General features: G+C 38.0%; 1 protein-coding gene across 5 annotated transcripts; it reads left to right on the forward strand.

Annotated features, from left to right (window-relative positions):
* The first annotated feature begins 7,464 nt into the window (after positions 1-7,464).
* CLDN12 (claudin 12) lies at positions 7,465-22,119 on the forward strand. Of its 5 annotated transcripts, XR_001398355.3 has the most exons (5): positions 7,467-7,605; positions 9,046-9,135; positions 17,800-17,956; positions 19,929-19,990; positions 20,511-22,119. XR_001398355.3 is itself a non-coding variant. In XM_044767554.2 (4 exons), exon 4 carries the CDS (start codon positions 14,292-14,294, stop codon positions 15,024-15,026), a length of 735 nt encoding a protein of 244 aa, XP_044623489.1. In that variant the 5' UTR covers positions 7,467-7,605; positions 9,046-9,135; positions 11,595-11,846; positions 14,259-14,291; the 3' UTR covers positions 15,027-17,569. The 5 variants fall into 5 exon arrangements, 4 of the variants coding, with proteins under 4 accessions (XP_014698406.1, XP_044623489.1, XP_070364244.1 ...); XM_044767554.2 differs by lacking the exons at positions 17,800-17,956; positions 19,929-19,990; positions 20,511-22,119 and adding exons at positions 11,595-11,846; positions 14,259-17,569; XM_044767553.2 differs by lacking the exons at positions 17,800-17,956; positions 19,929-19,990; positions 20,511-22,119 and adding exons at positions 8,056-8,243; positions 14,259-17,569 and having other exon boundaries at positions 7,479-7,605.
* The last annotated feature ends 3,534 nt before the right edge of the window (positions 22,120-25,653 follow it).

Below are 25,653 nucleotides of genomic sequence, written 5' to 3' on the forward strand. Positions count from 1 at the left end.
TTTATGTAACTCACTAAAATGTTCCATTATTTGTATTTTCTAGTTACTGAAAGTGTACTCTATGTACCTTTTTATGATAATTGATTTTTATTCTAAACAAAAAGAGAAAATCTGGATTCCTTTTTTATTTTATAAAAAATTTTAAGAACTTAAAGATTTATTTCAAAATAGATCTTTTAACGTCATCTCAGATACCATTTATTTTGTCTTTAAGCAAGAATTTTTTATTTCTACCTTTCAAAATATATACTTTTTGGAATATTTAATTGTTATATTACTGAGTAGCCAGAATATCAATACTCTATGTCTAACAAATTTTTACTGAGTCCCAATAGTTCTTTTAGTTTTTTCAGAGCTTGCTATCTTGATTCATTTACCATCATGAATTGCAAGTTTATACTACCAGACACTGTCAAGTATTAACTATATCCTACTATGAAGTTGAACCTATGCTCTGAAGATTTCACCTATGAAAAAAAAATTCCAGAAACCTATTATATTGTTCTTTTGTGATATATATCCATATTATTATTCTTTATCATAGTAAGATGAAGTTTATGCAAAATTAATGTTTTCTTTTAAGTGGCAAACATGTATTAGTTATATAATCGGGGGTAAAGTCTGCTTTCATAATGGGAAAAATCAGGTTGAGGGTATTTTATTTCAGGTTTTATCCAGTTTTCTTGTAGAGTTATGTGTTTTAGCTCAGAGTTCCTTTGCTTTGGGAGGATGGAGTTCAGAGATTCCTTTGAGAAAGTTACTGAAAGCTACAAATTTTTTTTCTTGCCAAAAATGCATGTAAACACATGGAATATTTCCCAAGCAGTTTCACAGGAGTTGCTAAGTTCAGATTAAAAAACTCAGTTAACAAAGATAGGTTCCATCTAGAAATTAGTAATATCATTACAGTACATTAACAGTGTTTCAAAGCAACAGCATATATATTACTTACATACTTACATATATATATATATATATATATACACTTACAAACTATAGATTAAAAAGTAAAATGAAAATTAGCAATAATATAAGTTGTAAACTTTACACAAAGGACACTTTATCTAAAAAATATGGCATTATTTTGTTTGAAGACCAAATTGTGAATTGCATTTAATGTATATTTTCAAACCATTAAGAGTATCCCAAATTTGGTTTAAATCTGTCCCTCCTTATGAAACAGACAAGTGAAACAAAGCCAGAAAATAGAAAATGTCTTTGAGTACATGGTCTGTGCTGATAATCATAATATCTAACATGGTAATATTTCTGTATGCTGGGCACTGTGCCGAGTGTTTCACACGTATTCTCTTTTTTAAATGCTACACTTAATTGCCTCCTGGTCATTTCTTATTTTTAAGTTGGGTGGTAGGTATTTGAGTGTTTGGGGTTTTTGTTTTTTTAATCTTTTGAGAGTCTCAAATATTTTTACCATTTAAAACAAAAGCCTTTGCCTAACCAAAGTTTATACCTTGGGAATTAAGCCTTTTAGATAGACGTAGTTGACAAACGTTGGCAGACAACATGCTATAGTTTTTACTGCAAAGTTAAACACTAACGAAAAATAAACATCTGGTTTTTTTTTAATATATTTCAGAGAAGGGTTTTGTTTTCTGTTTGGTGATTGGAGCTTGGCAAGTAGAGGGAAAGTATCAGAGGAATCCCTTTAGCTTTGAGTGGGTGTCACAAGCCTGCTGAAAGAAAAGCAAAGTTAAATAGGTAATAGAAATGAGAAAAGGAGAGAGAAGAGAAAAGAAAAGTATGTGTGTTGGAAAGTTGTAGTATTTCCCTATGGACAACACAGGAGTAACAGGTCGGGTTATTACCTCAGTTGGCTATCACAAGGACGAAAAGGCCAGGGGCAATTTCAACTACCATTTCTGACCATAACCAACCACTAATTTTAGGCAGTTCTAATTTTTAAATTTTTATGTTTCTCATTATATGACAATTGCTTAATTAATAGCTGTTGGGTACTTGGAAGACTTCAGAGGAAGTAATCACCTTTGTATATGTTATTAATATGTTCATAATAGAAATTAAATCCTTTGGGATGCCCAGATACCAAGCTAAGTGAAGCATTGCTATTAGAAGAATCAAGTCCTTTGAAGTACTTGGAATTTGAAGAACAGGATTTGCAGTTTATATTATAACTAATTTTGAAGCAATATATGGCAAGGTAGTATTTTTTTCTATTTATGTGGTAAACTCTGAGTGCATTGAAAGTTGAAAGTGAAGGAACCAAAGCTTCCATTGCTTGTGGCATGTATTTCAGTTTAGTTCAGAGGAAATTGAAGTTGTCAGTATCTTCTGACCAGTGCCTTCATTTTCTTATTTACCTAACATTATAATTGGTATTATTTCTATATAAAGGGCTTTAAGAACATGGTGTAATTTTCTTGTATTAAGAAAAAGAATATGCTTATAAAGCTAAAATATACCTTCAGTTTTGTTTGTATATGGTTTGCTACAAATTGAGGGAGATTGGAAATATTTTAAATCAAGAGCAGACATTGAAGAAAGTTTATGCGTTTGCATGGATTGGAAACATAATTAAAAGACAGAGTAGGGGCCGCCCCATGGCTGGGTGGTTAAGTTTGCGCACTCTGCTTTGGCGGCCCAGGGTTTTGCTGGTTCAGATTCTGGGTGCAGACTGGCACTGCTCATCAGGCCATGCTGAGGCGGCATCCCACATAGCACAACCAGAGGCGCTCACAACTAGAATCTTCAACTACATACTGGGGGGCTTTGGGGAGAAGAAGAAGAAAACAAACAAACAAACAAAAGATTGGGAGCAGATGTTAGCTCAGGTGCCAATCTTAAAAAGAAAAAAAAAAGTAAATAAAAGTCCCTGGTCAACCAAATCCTAATGGAGGGAATCAGAGTACTATATAATAATTGACCCTGAGTTTCAAAAACAAATCTTTCCGTGAACTGGTACTACTTCGGGGTCAAGAGAAATTGTAAGAACTATATAATGAGCACACATGGCCTTTCCTATAAAAATATGAACCAGAAAAACTCACTTGCTTTAAAGAACCATTAATGTCATAATGCCAAATTTGTAACACATTCATCAAAAGTTTAACATACAGTTTTCTCTTTAAAAACTGGGTTAAACTGTGTGATTTCACTCATATGTGGAAGATGAGCACATGTATAAAGAGAACTATTTAGTGGTTACCAGGGGGAAGGGGCTGGGAGGTGGGCACAAAGGGTGAAGGAGCGCACCTATATGGAGACTGACAAATAATAATGTACAACTGAAATTTCACAATCTTGCAAACTATCATAACCTCAATTAAAAAAAACTCAGAGAAAAGATACAAATATCCAAGGAATAGTAATGGCAACAGACAGAATTTGAAAATTAGTTGGCCAGAGAGGCACACTAGAAACAGCAGAGATTTTCTCAGAAAGAGAATCTTAGCAATAAAATAAAAAATGCGAAGAGGTAAGAGGAGAAAAACAAAAGAGTTAGAAAAATAATAGTGATAGCAGACAAAGAACCAACGTATGAATAATTGGCATCCTTGATACACTATGCCGTAGGCTTTTATGAAGGCTGACACTAGAACACTGAGTAACAGAGGGAAAAGATACATAAATATATTTTCCTAAAGTCAAGTCTAAACACTGAAAGGACACATTGAGTTCCAAGAGAAATCTGATACAAATGATCAATAATTAGAAATATCCTAGTATATTGTACTTCAGAGATTAAGAATCCTTTGGGCATTTAGCTCCCTCCTTCACTACCACCACCACCGTCATGAAAAGAAAATCAACTATTTACACATGGATTTAAAAAAATTACTCTTGTGCATGAACAAATGGGAAAACGTATAAATAAATTACTTAAGGTATTCCAAAAAAAATGAGTTAAAAATGGTGGTGGTGGGATGAGGGAGTAATAGCCATGGTAAAAGATAAGATTTAAAACACCTGAATGCAATTCAGGACAAAGCCTTCAATTATCCTACTTTAAGCCAATTCTTTTGTACAAACTTCTTCCTCCCCCGCCCCCTTCACTAGTAACTTTATTAAAGATGGTTAGAAACATGTGCTGTCATCCTGCCTCTTTTATAGTAGACTACATCTTCCTAACAGTTTTGTTATTGAGATATAATTGGCATATAATATATTAGTTTCAGGTGTACAACATAATGATATTTGTATACATTGCTAAATGATCACAATAAGTCTAGTTATTATCTGTCACCATGTACAGTTATAAAATTTTCTTGTGTTGAAGACTTTTAAGATCTACTCTCTTAGTAACTTTCAAATATGCAATACAGTAGTATTAACTATAGTCACATTACATCCTCATGACATTTTATAAGTGGAAGTTTGTACCTTTTGACCCCTCCTTCCCCCATTTTGCCACCCCACCCCTACTTCTGGCAACCAGCAATTTGTTCTCTGTATCTATGAGCTTCATTATTTTGTTTTTTTAGAATCCACATATAAATGAGATCATATGGTATTTGTCTTTGTCTGACTTTTTTCACTTAGCGTAATGCCCTCAAGGACCATCGATGTTGTTGCAAATGGCAAGATTGCCTAACAGTTTTTAAAGTGACATCTCACTGCTTGATTTACCCAGAACTTTCTTCCCTTATTTCCTCCATTAGTTGGCTAAGGCTACTGTAACAAAGTACCACAAACTGAGTGACTTAAAGACCAGAATTATTGTCTTACAGTTCTGGAAGCTGGAAGTTGGAGATCAAGGTGCCGACAGGGTTGATTCCTTCTGAGGGCCGTGAGAGAGAATCTGTTCCATACCACTTGCCTAGCTTCTAGTGGTTTGCTGGCAGTCTTTGGCATTCTTGGCTTACAGAAGCATCACCCCAATTTCTGCCTTCATTGTCACATGGCATTCTCCCTGTGAGTGATTGTGTCCAACTTCCCCCTTTTTATAAGGAAACTAGTCATATTAGATTAAGGCTCACCCTAATGACTTCTTTTTAACTTGACTACCTCTGCAAAGACCCTATCTTCAAATAAGGTTATATCCTGAGGTCTGTTGAGAGGGGTTAGGACTTCAACACAGGAATTTTTGAGGGACGTATTCAACCCATAACACTTCCCTACTTTTCTCTCTACACTTCCCAACTAATGGTTATAATACACTTCCCAACTTCCCAATTAATAGGTAATGTTAACTATTATTTTTTCTTTTACAGGCTCCTCTAAAAAATAGTATATGGGGAGTTATTTCAATCATCTGTATTTGTTGAATTTCAGTCTTGGACTTGGAAATACTATGGTGAGGTACGACTAACACATAAAAAGGAGCAATATGTGCAAGTTAGTTTACAATTTGGGATTGATGTCTGTAGTTTAGAGAAGATTCAGAGCAGGAGCCACTGAGTTTGTGGTAATCTGTTAGAGCAGCAATAGGAAACTAATATAGGAACCAAATGGAAATCTTTGTAGGATTGTGGTGCTGGTGTATTGCAGTGAATTTGTTTTAAGATTTGACTTAACCTTTAAAGAGTCTTTGTGGAGAAAAACTGGAAAGCCAGAATTGTTCATTGCTGATCAAAAGTCTTACCTAAAGTAGCTCTGAGAATGATAATCCAATATTCTAGTCGCATTAGGGCATGTAAGTATTTTGCTCCTTCTTTGATATAACAGATGCAGGCTAACCATAGATCAATAAGTCTAGAAATAGGATTGTCCTCCCTTCCTTTTGGAACTGTTATTTTTTTTGTTATAATAAACTACATTTACATCCCAGCTGAAGTTTGCTAACCAGGTAGTATTCATCAGTGATTGGGAAATAAGTTATAAAATGATTTTGCATACAGTTACTTGTTTGAATTCAGTTTTATAGATGACAGAACTGAAGTTCAGAGCAAAGAAGTGAGTTATACTGTCATACTGTCATCATTCATCTGCTATTGCTAGAGCAGGTCTGAAGGCCAGAGCCTGTCTGTGCCCAGAGAAGATCCTTTTACCACCCTATGCGCTTTCTCTCTTTCTCATTATTACATTTCTCAGTCTGGCTTTGGGACCAGATTGCTTCTAGCCTTGGATAACCCTATCCATCCTCTGAAGCAGTATGGCTGATGAGAAGGTGATAGCAGTGGACAGATAACCTTTTCCCCTTTTTCCATCACTGACAAGCAGTCCCATTTTTACTAGAGCAACACAAAATGGAAAATGGTAATAGCAAACGTATAGTTTTTATTGTGTGTCAGACACTCTTGTAAACTTCTCTGAATAGTAACTTGTTTAATCCTCACCATAATTTTTTTTATGTAGTTACATTATACAGATGAGATCCTGAGGCACAAAGAGGTTACTTAACTTGCCCAAGGTCATACGGGGGCAGAGTGGGATAGGGATGGATGCCATCCTTCCCTTCTGTTTAAAAAACTATGATACTTTTTCTCAAACTTTATTTTGAAAATTTTCAAATGTCCAGAGCGTTTGAATAGTACAATGAACACCTGTATACTTACTCTCTCAAGTCAACAATTATCAACATTTGCCACATTTACTTTATCTCCATTTATGTTTGTGCGTCTGATCCTTTGAACGTAGTAGGCATCATGACACTTAAGCATCCTTTATTTTTAAAAAATCAGATCAGTTATATATAAGACTTCTGAATCCTTATTTTAATTTAGATATTCACTAATACAGGACTTCACGTTTAGGAGAAGCCACAAAGAAAGAGATAGGATAGTTGAAATTGTGCGAGAGAGTAAAGTTAGTTCAAATATCTAATAGCTAATTATGTGCTCAGCACTTTGCCTATATTAAGCCCCTTAATTTTCAAGACCACCTTATGACATGGATAATCTTAGCATCCTCATTTTACAGATGTCCTCAGAGAGAGGTAACTTGCCCAAGGCCACCCAACTAATATGTAGCAGAGCCCCATATAAACCTACGCAGTTAAACAGTGAAAAAAAAAATTTTTTTTAAATAAAGGATGCTGAAGTGTCGCGATGCCTACTACTTTCAAATGATGACACGCATAAATGGAGATAAGATAAATGTGGCAAGTGTTGATAATTGTTGAATCTAGAGAATAACTATATGGGTGTTCATTGTACCATTCAAATTCTCTGTACCTTTGAAAAATTTCAAAATAAATTCTAGACTGAGCTCTTTTCCACTTTGTGCCTCAGTAAATACTTTGTGGAAAAAAGTATTTAAGGATTTTTGCTAACAAACCTTACAGGCAAATCATATTTAGTAGGAAACATTTACTTGGTTATCCAACTCAAAACTATTTTTAATTTGGTTTCGTTTAGCTTTTTTTGTGTGTTTTTTCTTGACCTATAGCCCAAACCTGAAGGTTCGGAACTGAAGGTGCAAGAGAAATGCGGAAAGTGAGGGGCGGGAGAAGTGCGGGAGGTGGTCGCAGGATGTTGCCTGCGGCGGCGGCAGCCTCGTGGATTCTGGGAATTGTAGTCCCCCAGTCATCCAGGCATTCCTGTTTAGGGCCTAGGGAGAATGCGACTAAGGCTCCCAGAAGCCTCCGGTGCGGCTCGTTGGGAACGCACTTCCTGGGACGCTGAGAGGGAGACGCTGTAAGAGGCTCCTCAGTGTGGGCGAGTAAGATGACTTGGGAGTGAGAAACAGGTAGGTGTGGTCAAGAATATTCTGATTCTGGGTCTTTTGCATAAGTAGTTGAGGATTTTGTGTAAAGCCATGTCCAGGGGAATCCAGAGACATTGAAAAATGCTGACCACGTTTGTGGACGTGAAAATTTAGGAAGAGGTATTTGATAAAGCTTTAAAAAATTATTTTGTACACAGGAGTATGGAAATGTCGAGGTATCTTGGAGCAGCCCGGGCTGGGGCCTCGACCGGCCTGGTTTGCGCTGTGGAGCTGCAAGTTGCTATTTCTGAACCACGAGCTGCTGCTGGTTGTGTAATGATGACCTGCTCGCAGTTCAAACCCACTCAGTGGTGCAGGGATGGGCTTGTTCTGAGAGCGTGAACAGTTACTGTTGCGGTCTGTTTCCATTGGCTCTAACCAGAAGAGCTTGCTTTTTTTTTTTTTTTTCCCCCTTTTCTTTCTCTTTGCCAGTTCTGGAGCTCCCCAGGACGCAGCTCGAAGGGAGAGGAGAGGAGGGGGATCGCTGGTGCTCAGGAACCTTGGTTTGCTTTCCTCTGGAGCCCAAGTTCTGTGTTACAGGCGTTGGAAGGGGTCCATCACTACCTTAGAGAAAGGCCAGACATGGTGACCCCACTTAAAATGATTGCTTAGGGATCCTGGTGTGTGTTTTTAATTGTAAAACGATTTCCCGTAATTCTGGAGTGAGCGATTATGCTTGTTACCAACTCAAGAAACATACATTTACAAAAGAACCATTTGAAATCTCTTCTGTGCAGACTGTCTCAGACAGCATTCTATGCAACGATCATAATAGGGCTAGTGATAAACGCCTCTATCCAGGAAGTTCTCAGGCGTTTACAAGTTTTCATCCTACCTATTGAGATAAATAGTATTTGAAGAAGAAATTGCTGATGCTTAAAGAAGATACATCGAAACTTATTTAAATGGCAGGTTGAACCATTGGTAGAACTGTAAACTCAAAAAGGCGTTCTAGTTGGGAATTTTAGGATACACAGTGAAGATCGCCTTTGCCTAGTTTTGTTGTCAGTGTTCCTTTAAAAAGTATAAAAGAAACATAATGAATTTCTTTTACTTCCAAGACAACTAACTACACAGTTGTTTCCTCAGCCCTCCTTATTCTTTCACTATAGTCATGAAAAGGATCTAAAAATTTCATTAAATAATGATAATTTATTTCCAAGACAGTAAAGTGATTTTTATCCCTATTTCTCCTATCTTCTCAAATCACAAAATGGGTTTTTTTCTTCTGTATCTTACATATAAATCATGTGTAAGTTTAAGAATAAACTGCCTTTTTAAAAGAAGACTTACTGCTCCTCTTTTTTGGTATAAAATTTCTTTGATTTTGGATGATTGCTAATTATTTTTTCTAATTCCTTGTGAATTCAAATTAAGTTTTTAAAGATATATTAATTTGGGGCATTTTTACTATTTGTTTAGGCCCAGATAATCTCTACTGTCTTTTCGGATGTGCGTATATTTCTTCTAAGTTGATTAAAGTTGTTTTAGAACCATCAGTTGCCTCAAAGAGTAAGTACATCCTTTGATTATATCTTATTTCTCTTCCTTTTGCTACCATATAGCAGATGACACATTTTTCTCTTGTTCCTTGAAATAAAGTTATAGGACAGACCTCGCTTGTGAGTTCAATGATTGATGACCTGCAGTTTCTAAGAAAGCCCAAATTGCAGGTAGAAAGGAGTGCTAGTGTACCATCAAGAATTATACAGCTGCTCTTACACATGTATTCTCATATAGCTATTCCTCAGAATTGTCCCTGAAAAAATACCTAGTAATGGGTCTGTGAATTCTTAAAGCCCTTCGCAGATATTCCTGCTCCAGACTTCTTTGAACTCTATTCAGAACCACAGAACAGATATCCTTTTGAAAATATTTTTATTTGAAATTATATCTTTGATAACCTTTAATTTTGTGCCAAATTTTGGCCATCTACTTTTCTGAAAGTCATGGTGGAACAGATAGTCAAATGACAAATGTGAAGTGGTTGGTTGGAAGCAGAGTTCTTATTTGGTTTGGTTAGTAACTACTCCAAAAAGAATGCTCTATCATTATTGTTATATGGCTGTAATCATCTGTGGTTATTTGCTGAGAGGATTGAAGAAAAGATGTTCCTAGCTAAGGAAAGTAAATAAGCCTACTAACAATCATTACAAACTAAAATTTCTGACCATATTGTGTTTTACAAGGGGCTTTACTTTTCCTGATCTCATCACTGCCTTGGAGGACATTTTACAGATGAGAGAACTGATGTTCAGAGGACATAGGTGACTTATCTAGTTTGTAAATGGTAGGCTATGACTGGCATTTGGGTATTGGATTGCCTGGACTACAATACCAAGCTGCCTCTCAGGTGGAAACAACAAGCCCAAATATAAATACAAATATAATAAATTGTTTAGCTTTGATAGGCAAACATTATTTTGATATATTAACCCCCCTTAATGAAGAGGAGTATATCCAATATGTCACATACCTATTAAGTTGAAAACACAAGAATCAACATAGTCATAATTGATTGACTCCCTAACCACTGTGAAAGTTAACTAGTGTTGCCAAACTTACATATGATTTTCTAGAAGCATAGTCTGTATGTAAATGCCTGGGAATGACCTCATCTTTCTTGGGAACTTCCTGGGGGAAGAAAATGAACTTTGTTTTAAAATAAAGGGAGTGACTTTGGCCAATAAAGAGTAGAAGCAGAGGCATAGTCTAGAAGCAGCTCACAGGCTTCAGAACACAGGATATGAATGAATGAAATGAATGGAACTGATAATAGAGCAAATCTATAATTTTCTCCCTGTATCCTGACCATATTCATATGGACCTTTTGTTTGTTTGTTCATTCATTTAACAAATAATTGAGTGCCTTCTGTGTGCCTGAGTGAATAGAACAGAGGGCTCTCTGTCCTCCAGGAATTCACAGTCTGGTGGGAAAGAGAAACACTGAACAAGGAATTAGAAACATAATCACTACTACTAAAGAAAAAGTACAAAGGTGCTACCAGAGCATATAACTAGAAAGACAAGTACGTCTTGGTTTAGCAAACAATGGAATAGGATTAAGAAAGTTCTTGCAGGAAGAACAGCTTGAGGAAAAGCCTTTAGCCAAAATAAGTGGAAAATTTGAGAAGTTTAAAGAAAAGCAGTATGGCTGTGTAGACTATAGTGTGTAAGGTAGGAGAGAGATACATAAGGAGATTGAGAATTTGGCAGGAACTAGATGATGAGATTTGAAACTTTGGAGACCATGAGAAAGATGTGAAACTTTAGAAACTTGAGGGAAATGGGAAGCCACTGAATCTTCAGAAATGTAGTGAAATGATCAGATTTGCATTTGAAAAAAATTATTCTGGATTCAAAATTAATTGGCATAGCATAAGAGTAGAGGTCTTTTTGCCCTCCCAGTATGGACAGATCCTAACCTGAGAGTCAGCATTATCTTTCACTTCTAAATCAATAAACGTATTCCTTCTCCCAGCTATCCCTATAAAATGTTACTTCATCCATCTAGTGCGATATATGACTTATTAGATCATATGTATGTGGAGTTAAGAACAGGGCATAAAAAGTAAAGCAGCCGAAGAAAGTTACAAAGGGCAAGCATGTTAATTCCAGCACCAAGGTTGAAATTTAGCTAAAGAATTGAAGTTAATAGTGTTTCCCTTCTGAAAAACACCATGGTATCCTTGTTGGCTCTATAAATAGGACTGAGGATCAGTCTCTGGGATCAGAGCTAAGAATGCTTCAACAAAAGCAAGTTCAGGGGACTGATATAACACTTGTATTGATAAATTTGAACACGCTTGATACTTAAATAAATATTGACCCACTTCTGTTCATTAGTGTTGTTTGATAGTCTATAGGCTGACTAGAGGAATTAATTATTTAGTTAATTTATTATTTATTATTAATTATTAATAATAAAGTCATTCATCCTGATCTTATTTCTTATTCCATTTGCATTGTAGGAATCAGTGGTACAGGGCAGCTTGAGTGGAGAAATCTCAGTTATGTTGATCCTCCAAGTGTTTGTCCCCTACTTCTGAAAGCAAGAAGGAATTGTGATTGGGTTAGGATTCTGAGTGGCTTATATGAAGGCGTTCTGAAGCTTTAAAAGAAATAGAGGGAACCTGTTTCTTATATCTTCACAACTTTGATCAAATCATCGTTCTTTTATTGCTCAGTCTTTCTCTAACCTTGGATGATACTTTTATGAACAGGTACCTTGTTGGTTCACTTTGCATAATACCTAACAACAATCACTTGATATGTGGTAGTCATACAACTAACTTGCTATCAGCATTTTGAGTTCTCATAAAACAACATATTCTTTCCCTCAGTCTGACTGTTAATACATTGGGGCAAGGTCCAGATCTTAGTGGCCTCAGTATCCCTCTAGGGCCTAACAGAGTGTTTTGCATGTGCTACATACTCAGTAAAAACATGTTGAATGAATGATTGTTTAGTAATGGCTACTTTCTTGTCCATTCTACATTATCAATGGCCTGCCTTTGTGAGTTACTGTTTTATTCAAATATTCTTAGAATCACTTGTGTGCAAGGCACTGTACAAGTTGTTCACAGTGTATGGGGAAGAGAGGTGACTGAGCACAACCCAACAGGAAGCTGAATTCTGGAGCTTGACATCATTAGTAGCCTTTTTAGTGTAAACTTCCTAAAACTTGCACCAGAGTTTTCATTGCTGGACCAAGGTGGTTGGTTGCTAAAATTAAGCAAGACAAGTTTTTCCCCAGTTTGCATGAAAAAAATAAATTGGGACTATAATTCCTGTGTTTTGTTTTCATCCATAACACTTTCTTAAGCAATTGCTACTTCTGGTAATATTGACAAAAGACAATATGATAAACAAATAGTTGACTGATGTTAATGATAAAACTTAGAACTAAATTATGCTTAACCTGAGAACTTTAAAAAATGGTCACTTGTGCTTAAACTCTGATTTTATATTATGCTGTATATATGTGTGTATATAAGTATGTACACATACCTATATATTTTCTGCTAGTAAAATTTTTCTTAGTTTATATGATTGGATTAAATATACAAATACGTAAAGAACATTGTGCCCTCCTATTCGAACACATTTGATCACAGCTTCCTAGCATTTTGGCATTCTTTCTGACCCCTGAACTCCGGGGAATGCTATGCCACTATTTCAGCAGATGATATTTGACTATGCAAAGGAAGATAGATTCTCTAAATATGTACTCTATCCAGAAATAAGAATATTCTCAACTTTACCCATTTGTCATGGTCTGACTAAAAGAAGTAAATGTACTACCTTATTAGTCTGTCCTGTTGCCTCATAGGGAGCATGGTAGAAGGCAGAGAAAATACATTTGAGTGGTGTTTGGAAAGTGAGTTTCAAACTCTCCAAAGAAATTAAAGCTGAATAAGATACTGGTTTTTATAGTTTGTCATCTACAGAAAAAGGGATGAGAGAAAGGCCTGGCTACTTTTTTCTTTTCCTCTTAATTGCATTGATAGAGATAGGTTGCCATTACTTCAGAAATCTTTGCCTTCATCTTAAATGAGCAGTAATAGTATAACCAATAGCCAATAGTATAATAACATGAAAAGCACACAAATTATCTTGAATCAGCCAGGAAGTAGTTAGCAGAATGACGTCAGAGACATTTGTTCTCTTCTTTTCATTTGACTAACTCATTGGAGAGGAGTCCATTTACGTTTTGTAATTTTCCAGTGTGCCTAGTATATACGATTGAGATGTTTGCCTTCTTATTTTACATTTATTCAGCAAATGCTCTTTGAACTGCTCTAGTATGCCAAGCACTGAGCTATTCGCTGATGCTAAGATGTCAACACTTGCATTGCACTTACGGCATGGCAGACGTGTTTTAAGCACTTGACATTATAATTAACTCATTGCATACTTAGAACAACCAACCCTGCGAGGTAGGCACTGTTATTTTTCCCATTTTACAGATGAGGAAAATGAGGCACAGAGAAGTTCTGTCACTGACCCAAAGTCACTCGGCTAGTAAGTGAGGAAATGTGGATTAGAACCCAAGCAGTCTGGCTCAGTTGAGTGCCTTCAACCACTCTTCTGTCCCCCAGCGCTGCTTTTCCTACACCTGTGTCTCTTGATGAGCCACCTTCCTCTCTGCTGTCTGCTAGCCTCATTTTACATTTGTATGAGCATTTGAGGCTGAATTTGTGTTGTTTGTAGTTGGTAGGTGATGAGTGCTCTAAACCTATATATTTTGAGAGCCTGACACATGAAAATGCTTGATATATGTGTATTGAATTAGTGATTATTGACAACCGAGAGAATTTCAAATGTGATGTTAAGAGAATTTGAAATTATTATAGTTGTTCCTCAGATTCACTGTGAATAAAAATACTCATGTCTGAAGACTTCAGTTGTTATATAACCCAGTCAGTGGGAACCAAGCATGTGTGTGTGTACCTCTGCTCTGAGGTCACATGCACATGTGTTTATATACATTATTGTACATAGAGAAGAAACAAGGGACAGAATTTCCCTCTTCTCATTGACATCATTAGTTGTGTTGCCAATCAGCACCACCCTTCCTGCTTTGCTCTCCTATTGTCCCCTCATGATTTGTCCTCTTGTGTATCACCCCTTAGTCTGGCTGACAGTACTGCACAAGCCTGCCTACCATGGGCTGTCGGGATGTCCATGCAGCCACAGTCCTCTCCTTCCTGTGTGGAATTGCCTCGGTAGCAGGCCTCTTTGCAGGGACTCTGCTTCCCAACTGGAGAAAATTACGACTGATCACGTTCAACAGAAACGAGAAGAACCTGACAGTTTACACAGGCCTGTGGGTGAAATGTGCCCGGTATGATGGGAGCAGTGACTGCCTGATGTACGATGCTACTTGGTACTCATCAGTTGACCAGCTGGACCTGCGAGTCCTCCAGTTTGCCCTGCCCCTCAGCATTCTGATTGCGATGGGTGCCCTGTTGCTCTGCCTGATTGGAATGTGTAACACGGCCTTCAGGTCCTCAGTGCCCAACATCAAACTGGCCAAGTGTCTGGTCAATAGTGCAGGCTGCCATCTGGTGGCCGGACTGCTGTTTTTCCTGGCTGGTACTGTGAGCCTCTCCCCATCCATCTGGGTCATCTTCTATAACATCCATCTGAACAAGAAGTTTGAGCCAGTCTTTACATTTGACTATGCAGTTTATGTCACTATTGCTAGTGCTGGGGGCCTTTTTATGACTTCCCTTTTGCTGTTTATTTGGTATTGTGCATGCAAGTCTTTGCCTTCTCCTTTCTGGCAACCGCTGTACTCCCATCCTCCCAGTATGCATACTTACTCACAGCCCTATTCAGCACGCTCCCGCCTTTCTGCCATTGAAATTGACATTCCAGTAGTTTCACATACCACCTGATGGGGAAATAGTTGTTAAAGAAAACTTGTATCCTCATTTTTCCCTTGTGCAAGGAACTGTTTTGGACCTATAATATGTTTTGCTTTGTTTCTGACCAGTCAATGAAGCCAAGTTTGTATGTCCTGGTAGAATGCAGTGCTGCTAGTTTTTATGAAAAGTAAACTATTTTAAATGTGAATCATTCCTTTTATCTTGCTTCTTATGCTAGAAGGATTTTTAACCTCCATATTGATATCTCATCAGTTCTTCAAGTGCGAAGGACCTTTGTCTCAATTGAGGTGATTTCGGGCAACATGGTAAAGTAAAAAATGATGGCTAAGAGAAGCTGTTATATACAATCTTTATGAATATTTTAGAACTTGTCCTTTTTCCGTAATACCTTAAACTGGGCAAAAAAGTAGCAATTTCAAATATAAGAAATTTCCTGCAGGTAAGGGTAATATTTTAACAGTAGTCAGTCTACCAGCTTAAGGCTGTAACTTTTCCTACTTCTGTCTCGGGGCTGATTGTATTGAATAGAGTTTGGTATTTTGAAGATTACTTTCTTTTGTGAGTTCCTTGTCTTCTACCTCATGCCAGTGTTTAAAAATAAAATGCATTTTAAATGATACCAGAAAGAATATGCCTAACATTTTAAATGTCTATTAGTATGAATAACATTTAACATAATTTTAAAAGTTCATGATTCTATAAATGTATTATTGGAGTTAAAAATGTGCCATGTGATGGATTGGTGCTTCCTCTGAGGCAGAAAACCTTTATTCCAGGTGTCATCCACCAAGTGGTACTCATGCCCATGTATAATCTCTTAGTAACTAAGAGAAAGAAATAAGGAGGCCCAAGTGGTTTGTTTTCCTTTAGACAGTGGTAGGGAACAAACATCTCTTCTTCAGTGACAACATCAGAAATTCACTCTGATGACTGCCTTTTGAATGATGGGTGAAGTAAGGTATGGCTTCCCCATGACCATATTTCACACTTAATTCAGTTCCCACCCCCATCACTGATTCTATCTTTGCCCAACATTTTAGTAGGTGCTATAGAAGATACATGAAAAGTATGAGATCTGGTCCCATCCACTAAGAAATTTTAATTTAATAGAGAAGATCAAACTGTTATCTGACAATTAAGGAACAGTCTGACTTCGTTGGCAGCTAGTCTTAACTTCTCAATCATTGATCCAGGAGTTTATTTCAGCCAGAGATGTGGCTTTGTGGCAGACAGGCTTATTGTATAATACCAGCAATATTCTGGAACCTAGAAATTCAATTCATTCGATCCTTTAGAGCACCTACCTTAGTTTAGACACTGTAATAACACTGTCAGATTCATGACAGTGGGTGAAAGTGGTAGAGAGACTTAATTGTTCCCTTTTCACCTCTGAAGGTGTGTGTTGAAGAGGGAGGGGTATTTAAAATCTCTCTTCTAACAGGCTAACGTTTAGATGAAACCATGTTAACACTGAGATGAATGTTTAGAAATTCAGGGATAATGAGTCTTCACCCTTATGAATTTGAGCTGCTTACTTACTTATTATAATTTGCTACACATTACTACTATGTTCATAAGGATTTTGTTTTATTAACCATTATAAATTTCACAGCTGGTTGCATGATAAACAGATTATTATTCCTCTTTGCAAATCTGAGTATGATTCTGATACTTCTGTGGATGTGAGTGATGCTTTTTTTCTAATTCCAACACTAGTTTATGTATATAGCAAATAAATCCAGTTATGTAATTTTTAAATGCCATCAGTAGAAAGCATGCAAGACTATGGTTTTTTAGTTATAGCTTCCAGTTCCCTTCAGTTCCATTCTTTTTAACTCTTCTTGGATGTAGCTGAATCCTGATCATTCCAAAACAATGGCAGGTAGAATTTTGAGATTAATATTAATTTCCCCCTTTGCTAATGAATTTCAGTTCCCTCTCTCACTAAATTTGTCCAGAAGTGTCAAGAATTCCACCGTCCACCTGTTCTTTACCTAAACAATGTTAAAGAAAAGTAGACTCAGCCATTAATATTGCTAGACAGTTCTTAGTCCATGGGATCATAAATATAAATGTTAAGTTTTTCCTACCAGAATCTTTTGGATTCTTTTCATAATTTTTGGCCTCAAATTAGTATTTATTATGGATTCAGTAGACAAAAGAAACAGCTGTTTCCCTTGTTGTCTTTAATATTTCAGATTTTCTATCAGTAGCTATTCTTCAAAGCCATCAAAGGAAAGCAAGTATTTACATTTCTTTTTAGTAACTTTTGAGCACTCATCAGGCTCATTGTGATGGGGGACATCTTTTTTTGTTGTTACGAACTGTTAATGTTAAGGGCGTTTTATAGAAGCCAGCTTGGAAAACAACCTTAAATGTCGTATGATGCACCAGATATGGTTTATCCAGCCGTGGGAGAAAAAAACCATGAGTTTACTTTACTTGTAAATATACACTATAATAGATAATATGTTTGCTGTAAACTGCATTGTAAAACCTCGATAAAAGTGCACTGTATTTCTTGATGTTTATTAAAAGATGTATTTTTACAAGTTTCTGTTTCTATCATTATTTTCCTTAATGTTTTAAGGTGAAATATTTTGAGAAATGTTTCCCAAATATATGTAAATTGAAAAAGATGCAGCCTCATTTAAAGCTTTATAGAGTAGCAGTTGGAAAGGAATGGAAAAACATATATTTGTTATTCCAGAAGCATCAAGACCCTTCATTCATTTCTAAGAATGGTCCTAGGAGTTCACTGGGCTGTTTTAACATTCCACAGAAAAGCTCTGAATGAAGTCAATGTGCCAGATTTGCCTCATCATTGGAGTTTTCTAATGGTCTGTGATCTTGGAGATTGGGAGTTTTCAAATGGTTAAGTAGGAGGACTTTTCCTTACTCTTTGGAACTTGAGTTGCCAGGAGAAGTTGTCCTGACAGGTAAGTCACCTTAAAATTTCTGAAACGTGGGATGAGCTTTAGTTTTTTGAATAGTTCTCACATGCACTCCTCACTGAACCCACAGCTCTATAATAGTACATTAGATGGCAGAGTCATATGTTGCACTGGAAATTAAAGCTGCGTCAGGCTGGGCATCCCCATCTGATTACACTAAAGCACCACAATCCAGAGTCTGCCCCTCAGTTGGGCAGGTTCACTGAGGGGGACTAAATGCAAGAGAATCCCTTCATGCTAACCAAATTCACGAGACTCAATTACCAAGCAGAATGGGAAATACAGATTATTTGCAACCATTATCCCAGACTAATTTTTAAAAATACATGATGCACAGAGCCCTTTAGAGAAAAGATTGATTCCAGTTCTTGGGTAGGGAAAGTACAAGATGAGCCCAGCACTTCTTGTTCCTTAAGAAGGTAAGGAGATGCTCAAAGAATGATGAGGGCTTATCAAATTACCCAGGAGCCAGCTTAAAGAGGTTCCCACTGGCCAAATCTGGGACAATCTGAGCATCAAGGTAAATAATAGTAGTGGGTCATAACCCATTGAATAAGCCAAAAATTCGTGTGTCCATAGTGATATAAATAAATGGGAGAAAGAAAAGCTATTTCTTAGAGTAAAAACCAAGTAATATATAAAAAAAGATGGAATTAGCAAAACATCAGTGGAATTAAAGCTTGTCAGTGAAACTTTAATGAAAAACAGTATATTTACTTAGTCTGAAAGTACTGCTCCACAAGTTACTTAATAATTTCAGGGGGAAAAGTATAGTAACTTTATTGTCTAAACTTGGCAGATACAGCCTTAACTGAGTGATCAAATTTGTCACCAATGATGAAACACGCCAACATCAAGCACCTCCTGATATGATGCAATGAGAAGGCCACACACCATTGCTTTTGTGGTATTTCCATTAAAAATACATAGCTTGAGTCTAATCTTGAGGAAGCATATGCAGCTTGTCAATTAAGTTTTTCTTTTTGCTTCCTTCTTTATTTCCCCTGATCTCATCTTTCTTTATTTGTATAAAGAAGCTTAAAAACTTACAGTCTAGGTTGCCTCTGAAATATTTTATAAAATAGCTGTTTTAGGAGGGATTTTGAAGAGCTTGTATCAGGTCTTCTGTCTTGAAAAACTAAAAAGGAAAGGTCCCTGCAGAAGAGATGTAAATCAAAGTCACCACCACAGGACTGATGAGATCTTAATTCGCTGTCCCATTTCCATTGATTAGCAATATCTTCTATCCTAAAGTGTACTGACAGGTTAGCTTAGGGGTTGTCTCTCCCCTTGCTTCTCCACCCCTTCATTGGAGGAACCTTTTGAGGTCATTTTCCTTGTACCTGCTAGGTGTCTTACCACCCTCCAGCCCAGGAAAGTTCTATGTCAGTGCTGTAGCATGCCAGAGCCCTTTAAACCTCACTGCAGGACTGTAGAACTTGGGGAGGAAAACAACTATAGCCTGCCTAGTATTCATATCTCAATCTGCTATTAATGGGGAATTGAAGTTTGTTTGCTGTATTTTGTTTGGAAATATGCCAACTTTCCTGTTCCATAATACAAATTCTTCAGCAAAGATTGAGGAAGAAAGTAAGATGGTGGATGAAGAGGAAAGGAGACAAGATTTTCCTTATTTTGTAGGAAAAACCCAGTGTGACTGGGTCCTGTTAGCAGGAGACTAGGAATCATGATTTTGAGTGGTCTCATTAAATGAAACCATCTGTAGAAAGAATCTATACTCGTCTCTCCAGGGTTTTGCTTTATAGAAAAAGGCAACAGCTTCTCATTAAGAGAAAAGGCGTTATTGATAACTTCAACTGGATTATGTCTAGTGGCCTCGCTCCAAGATTCACTCTCAACAGTTTGAAAGGATAATTCTAGTAAATAAATCAAGACTTAGATGTTTAAATAATTTTTGCCTCTCTCCCCACGTCCCTTTTCTTGCCCTCACTCCTAGAGGCTAATCCTGTGGTCTGGAAGATCCAAGTGGAGGTTTTGAGCACCAAGAGGCCGCTGCAGGTAATGAGGACCCTCAGGTCCTGGCATCCCCACTTTGGGGTGAGCAGGTGCCTAGGAATCCATCTTCCCCCTTGCTGGCTATGTGAACAAGGGCTTTGGCTCAACTGGTGCCTCATGTTCCTGACCTGCTGACCTGCTCCTGACTGCTGCTGCTTCAAGAGCTCAAAGATGGCAGTGGATGCCGAAGCCAGGTGGTACTGGCCAATTGTGCACACCTCTTCCCAATTCCCTGTCCAATGACATAATATTGGTAGCTCAAAATTAGCCATGGTGGAAGTCTTTATGCCACAGAAATTGGCAAATGGTACAAATTAGGGTTTCTTTCTCTCACTCTTTCTCCTTTTTTAGCTGTTAAATATTTACCAGCACAAACCATTGCTCAGGCAAGAGTAATTTGCCAAGCTTCAGGTTCGTTGATGAGGAAATCTGGAATCACAGCCAGTGCTGAGAGCTATAAAACTTTTTTTTTCTTCTGCTTTATCTCCCCAAATCCCCCCTGGTACATAGTTGTGTATCTTAGTTGCAGGTCCTTCTAGTTGTGGCACATTGGATGCCGCCTCAACATAGCCTGACGAGCGGTACCATGTCCGCACCCAGGATCCGAACCAGCGAAACCCTGGGCCGCCGCAGCGGAGCGTGCGAACTCAACCACTCGGCCACGGGGCCGGCCCCAAGAGCTGTAAAACTTTTATCTGTGATAAAGGTACTGTCTATCTCCAGTATTGCTCTATGTGCCTCCCCACCACCAATCTATCTTGCATACAGGCAACAGAATAAGCCTAATAACGTGCAAATATGACCTAGTCGCTCCCCTACTTAAAATAATTCAGCAACTACCTCTCAGAACAGTCAAGCTCCTGCTTTAAGACTCAATGCAAAGTATTGTTCAGTAGTACACACAGGAGTACATCAAAGAATATAGAGCCAGGAAAAGCAAACTGCCTGGCTTAGCACAGCAGCACAGAGCTATCTAGAAGCAGATTTTTTTTCACTGTGCCTGTAGCTGATCAGACTTTTAGCAATTATTGAGACTAACAATGTCATGTAAGTGTAATGTGTAACAAAGAATGCAAATTCAAAAATAAATAATGATTATCCCTTTTCAGGGACCACTAGATTGGTCACATTCATTATTCAAGGAATCTCTATTTCCTGTATGATGGAAAGAGTGGCATGATGAATGTGATAGCTGGCCTTTAAGATGGCCCCCAATGATCCTTGCCTCCTGCTATTTGTACCCTTGTGTGGTTCCATCGCACAATGAGCAGGGCTGACTTGTGTTACCGATAAGATTTTGCAGAAATGATAGTGGGTGAGTTCTGAGGTTATAGGTCATAAAAGGCATTGTAGCTTCTGCCTGTCTCTCTTGGATCACTTGCTTTGGGGGAACACAGCTGCCGTGTTGTGAAGACATGCACAGCCCTATGGTAAATATAGGAGGAACTGAGGCCTCCTGCCAACAGCCAGTACCAATTTGCCAGCCATAGAAGAGAAACATGTTGGAAGCAGATTTCCTCAACCCCACTCAAGGCTTCAGATGACTGCAGCCCTGCCCAACATCCTGATTGAAACCTGATTGAGAGACCCCCAAGCCAGAATCATCCCGCTAAGCTGCCCCCAACTTCTTGATCCACACAAACTATGTGAATTAATGCTTATTATTGTTTTAAGATGCTAAATTTAGGGGTGGTTTGTTATACAGCAGTAGATGACTAATACAAAGAGCATAAAGCAAATGCAAGGAACCAATCTTGAGGAATATTTGTTTTTATACCATGAAGAGCTGTTGTGAGCTTTCCTTTTTCCATATCAGACAATCTCTCTCATGATCCCAAATTCCCTTGGAAAGTGCTGCATATTTATTGCCAAAATATGGTAAAAGAGCCTGATGCGAAGAGTGTTTGTTGGGGGTGGGAGGTGAGAAAGATCTGCGCTTAGACTGGGAGCAGAATTCTCTCTAATTTTTGTTAGGTTGTGAGTGACTGCTTTTGTTACCAGAGAAATAAACTGAGGAATAAACATACATGGAGTTTGGAATAGAAGTTAAAGACATTTACAGTCAAATTAATCTGAAATACATAGTGGTTATGTTGTTATATGGTTACCAGGAACAAATAAACCATACATATAAAAAATGCGTCATTTTTTTAATCTAACCATCCGATTATTTCTGGGGTCAGCCCTTCAGGAAGAAAATAAAACTGATAGTCTCCCAGGCAGGAGAGGAAATAGCTGATTCTAAGGCTTGTTAGGCAGTTGAGCTAACAAGCTATGCCTCCCTTTAGTAGAACAAATAGCAGGATAAAAGCCTCTGACAGCAGTTGTGAGATAAGGGTTGGGAGAGGGAAGCTGAATTGTATTGACATTTCAGTACAGTGAATTTAATCTGATTGTTTCCCTAACACTTGGCCTGAAAAGGGGACAAACTTAGGTGGCTTAGGACTTCCAGAGGGGAGCAGCCTAAAGACACTGAGCTCCTTGGTTGGAGAATGAAAGATTCATAGAAAAAAACGTGACCCAAGTAGAGGATGGCTCAGCGATGGAAAGCATTGAAAGCCAAGTTTTCCTACTTTTTTTAGGCTGCCTCTCTCCCCACCCAGCCTGTCCAACTTGTCAGGCACTAAGATGGGGAAAGTCATAAATGCTAAAGTAGAGAGGCTTTAAAGTAGAGAGTAAGTAGGAGTAGAGAGAGACTAGTAAATTTTCCTCAGGTATTCCCACAATGCCAGTGGAATTAAGCTAGCTTTGACAGGGAACAGCACAGGAACTAGGGAAGTCCTAAAACCTTGTGGTGAATGGGAATTATATATAGTTCAGCTCAAGTCAGGTGAAATTATGTGCCCTTAGAAGTGATACCGTGAAAGAATGACGAGCAGGACGTATGTGAGTGTTATGGAAGTAAAGGAATCAAACTTTTAAGATGCTCCAAAGAGAAAAATGGCAAAGAAGAAAGACAATCATCTTACTCTTATGTTTTACTTAAAAACCCTGTGATTGTGAGTCACATATCAAGAGACTGGCAGCCTATCTTTCTGTGTTTATAGATTTGTTTCTACGGATGCCTCTGAATTTTTTGTTAGAAGCAAAGTCGCTCAGACTGCTAAGAGAAATTAGCAATGTTTCCTCAGTGGCATAGACATGACTCATACCAAAGACAAATAAGAAGCACTTCCCTCTCCCCTCCCCCAGCTCCCGCTGTGTCTGTACTTTTGGAAGGCATTGTGACATGAGGGCAGGACTGGCTGGCTTCATGGGCATGAGACCTGTGCAGTCGCACAAGACCCCATGCTCAGAAGCACTTGGCTTAATATTCTGTGGTCACCATCTTGAAATTATTCATTTTTGAACAAGGGGCCTTGTGTTTTCATTTTTCACTGGTCCCCACAAGTTAGATAGTTGGTTCTTCATGAGGGCATTCTGGGGAAGGCAATATCCCAGTGTTGGAGGCAGGCATACTTGCCATGCAATGGGAAAATTACTTATCCTCTGAACCTCAGATTTCCATCTGCAACAAGGACAGTGCCGTCTACCCCCTAGGGCTATGACTGTGAGGATTAGACATTGTTGTGAAGCAATACAGTTAAGCTCCTAGTACAGTATGCCTGGCTTCACTACAATTATTATTCATAAAAGCAAAATCCAGATATCAGATCCCAAATGATGTTAGTGCTAGTCATAAAAGTAAGTATCTTTATAAAAACAGATCTCTACTTTTGCTTTACATTTTACAGACAGCCGTGGATTTACATTGCCACTGCTATCACTTTTGCCAGGACCCTCACGTCTTCTTATTACTTCTGTTGGAGCCATTAGTAGAGACTGAAAAAATTAACAATCCTCTTAAGTATTAGCTACTTCATGTAGAGTAGCTATGTTCTTCATGATTCCACTCCAGAAACAAGGAAGTCAGGGAGTTTCCCCTGATTTTTCAAGGAGATATTAAGGTAACTAGAATATACAATTAAAAAATAGATATTATGCCCTTTCTGATAGCCTGGGACAAAGGGTTTTTCTGTTCCCACTGTCAAAGCAGCAGGCCCCTTCTCTGGTTGGAGAGAATATAAATTTAAAACTTTATAAGGTGACCAAACAAATTACTTCATCTCTTAAGTCAGCCCCAAAATACCTGCAGACAGGGAAACCTACTTCCTTGTTCATTGCTTTGAAAGAAAAAATGATGTTGGAGCACCAATTTACCAAACCCAAACCAAACCTTAATGAGCTCAAGTGGTCCCCACTGTGGGGAGAGGACAGGAAGCCAAGACAGGTCCTGACATTACATAGGATTGAGATGATGTACTTCAAACCAACACATTTGAGATTGTGTCTAAATACAGTTGATTCTCATTATTTACTGTAGTTAGGTTCTACAAGGTCACTGTGACCACAGAATTAGCAAATACTGAACCATTGTTCCTGGGAGAAATACAGACTTAGGTTCCTGGAAACCTCTGGGCACATTTTCATCAATCGAGCAATACATAACCTTGTTTTGTGTATGCTTCTGTTTAAAGACACCTTATTTGATATAGATTGTTAATTTATTAATGTTGAACTCATAGCCAACAGCACTATAACCCATGCCTGAACAAACTTATCTAACACACATGTTTTCTGCATCAGGAGCATCACAGCTTTCTTACACTTAGGAGCACTAGAAAGCACTCCATGACTATGCTTGAGGCCCTTTTAAACAGAGAAATTACCAAGAAAAAGCTAAAATTGTGAAAAATGTGGCATTAGATAGACCATGAAAAGGACACTTGTGTACAGTCTGAGAAGTGAAACAAGAAGGCAGAGGGTTGCCTTGTTTGACCTCAGCTAGGAACAAGCAAGTCGAACCATTCAAATTTTTTCAGCTCTGTGCCCCCAGTACCACAAAAGCCCATGATTACTGATTTGGGGTTTACAAATAAATTTTAGTGAATAGGAGAATTTACAGATATGGAATCCACCAATAATGAGAATCAATTGTGTAGAAGTTGAGAGGGAGCAATTCCACTACCTTAGTGGACTTGAAGAGAAAACAAATCCAGAGGGTTGGTTAAGAGATGCGCACAGATGTAGGATCTGGCTGTCTCTCCTCTCCTTTCCGAGTAGGACACAGCAGAGAGAGCACTGGACATGGAGTTAGGAGAAATTTCTGTAGTTTCAGGTCTTGTCTTACTGGCTGGGCAACCTTGGGTAGACATCTCAAACTCCCTGTTTCTCAATTTCCACATCTGTACGTTGAGACCAATACCACCTGCCTTACTTCTTTCAAAGGGTGGTTGTGAGGGTGCAATGGATTTTTCTTTAAGTTCTGCTTACTGTTACCTAATGTTGGGGCTGAGATTGAAAAGGTGAAGCAGGTGTCATATCGTGTGTCAGAATCTTCCTTTGTAGATGATTTGTTTCCCCAGGAAAAAAAAAAGCCAAGTCCATGCTAATTTTTGGATTTGGATAATAAGTATATTTCCATTCAAAAAACATTGCAAATATAAGGGAACACAATATATAGATTTTCTGGTTAAACTAGCTTTCCTAGATAAGATAATTGAGCCAATAGACCCACCCCTTACTTCTTCTAGGACTTTAGGGGGAAATATGGGAATGAGAAATAACATTCAACTTCTGATGTAACAGCCTTGGGGGAGGGAGCCTAGTGAAAAGTTGACTCCTCT

Source organism: Equus asinus, chromosome 1, assembly GCF_041296235.1.
Source record: "Equus asinus isolate D_3611 breed Donkey chromosome 1, EquAss-T2T_v2, whole genome shotgun sequence".
NCBI classification, from domain to species: Eukaryota; Metazoa; Chordata; class Mammalia; order Perissodactyla; family Equidae; genus Equus; species Equus asinus.

Coding starts and splice junctions, on each gene's coding strand:
- CLDN12 (XM_014842920.3), top strand. CDS start 14,292: ATGGGCTGTCGGGATGTCCATGCAGCCACAGTCCTCTCCTTCCTGTGT.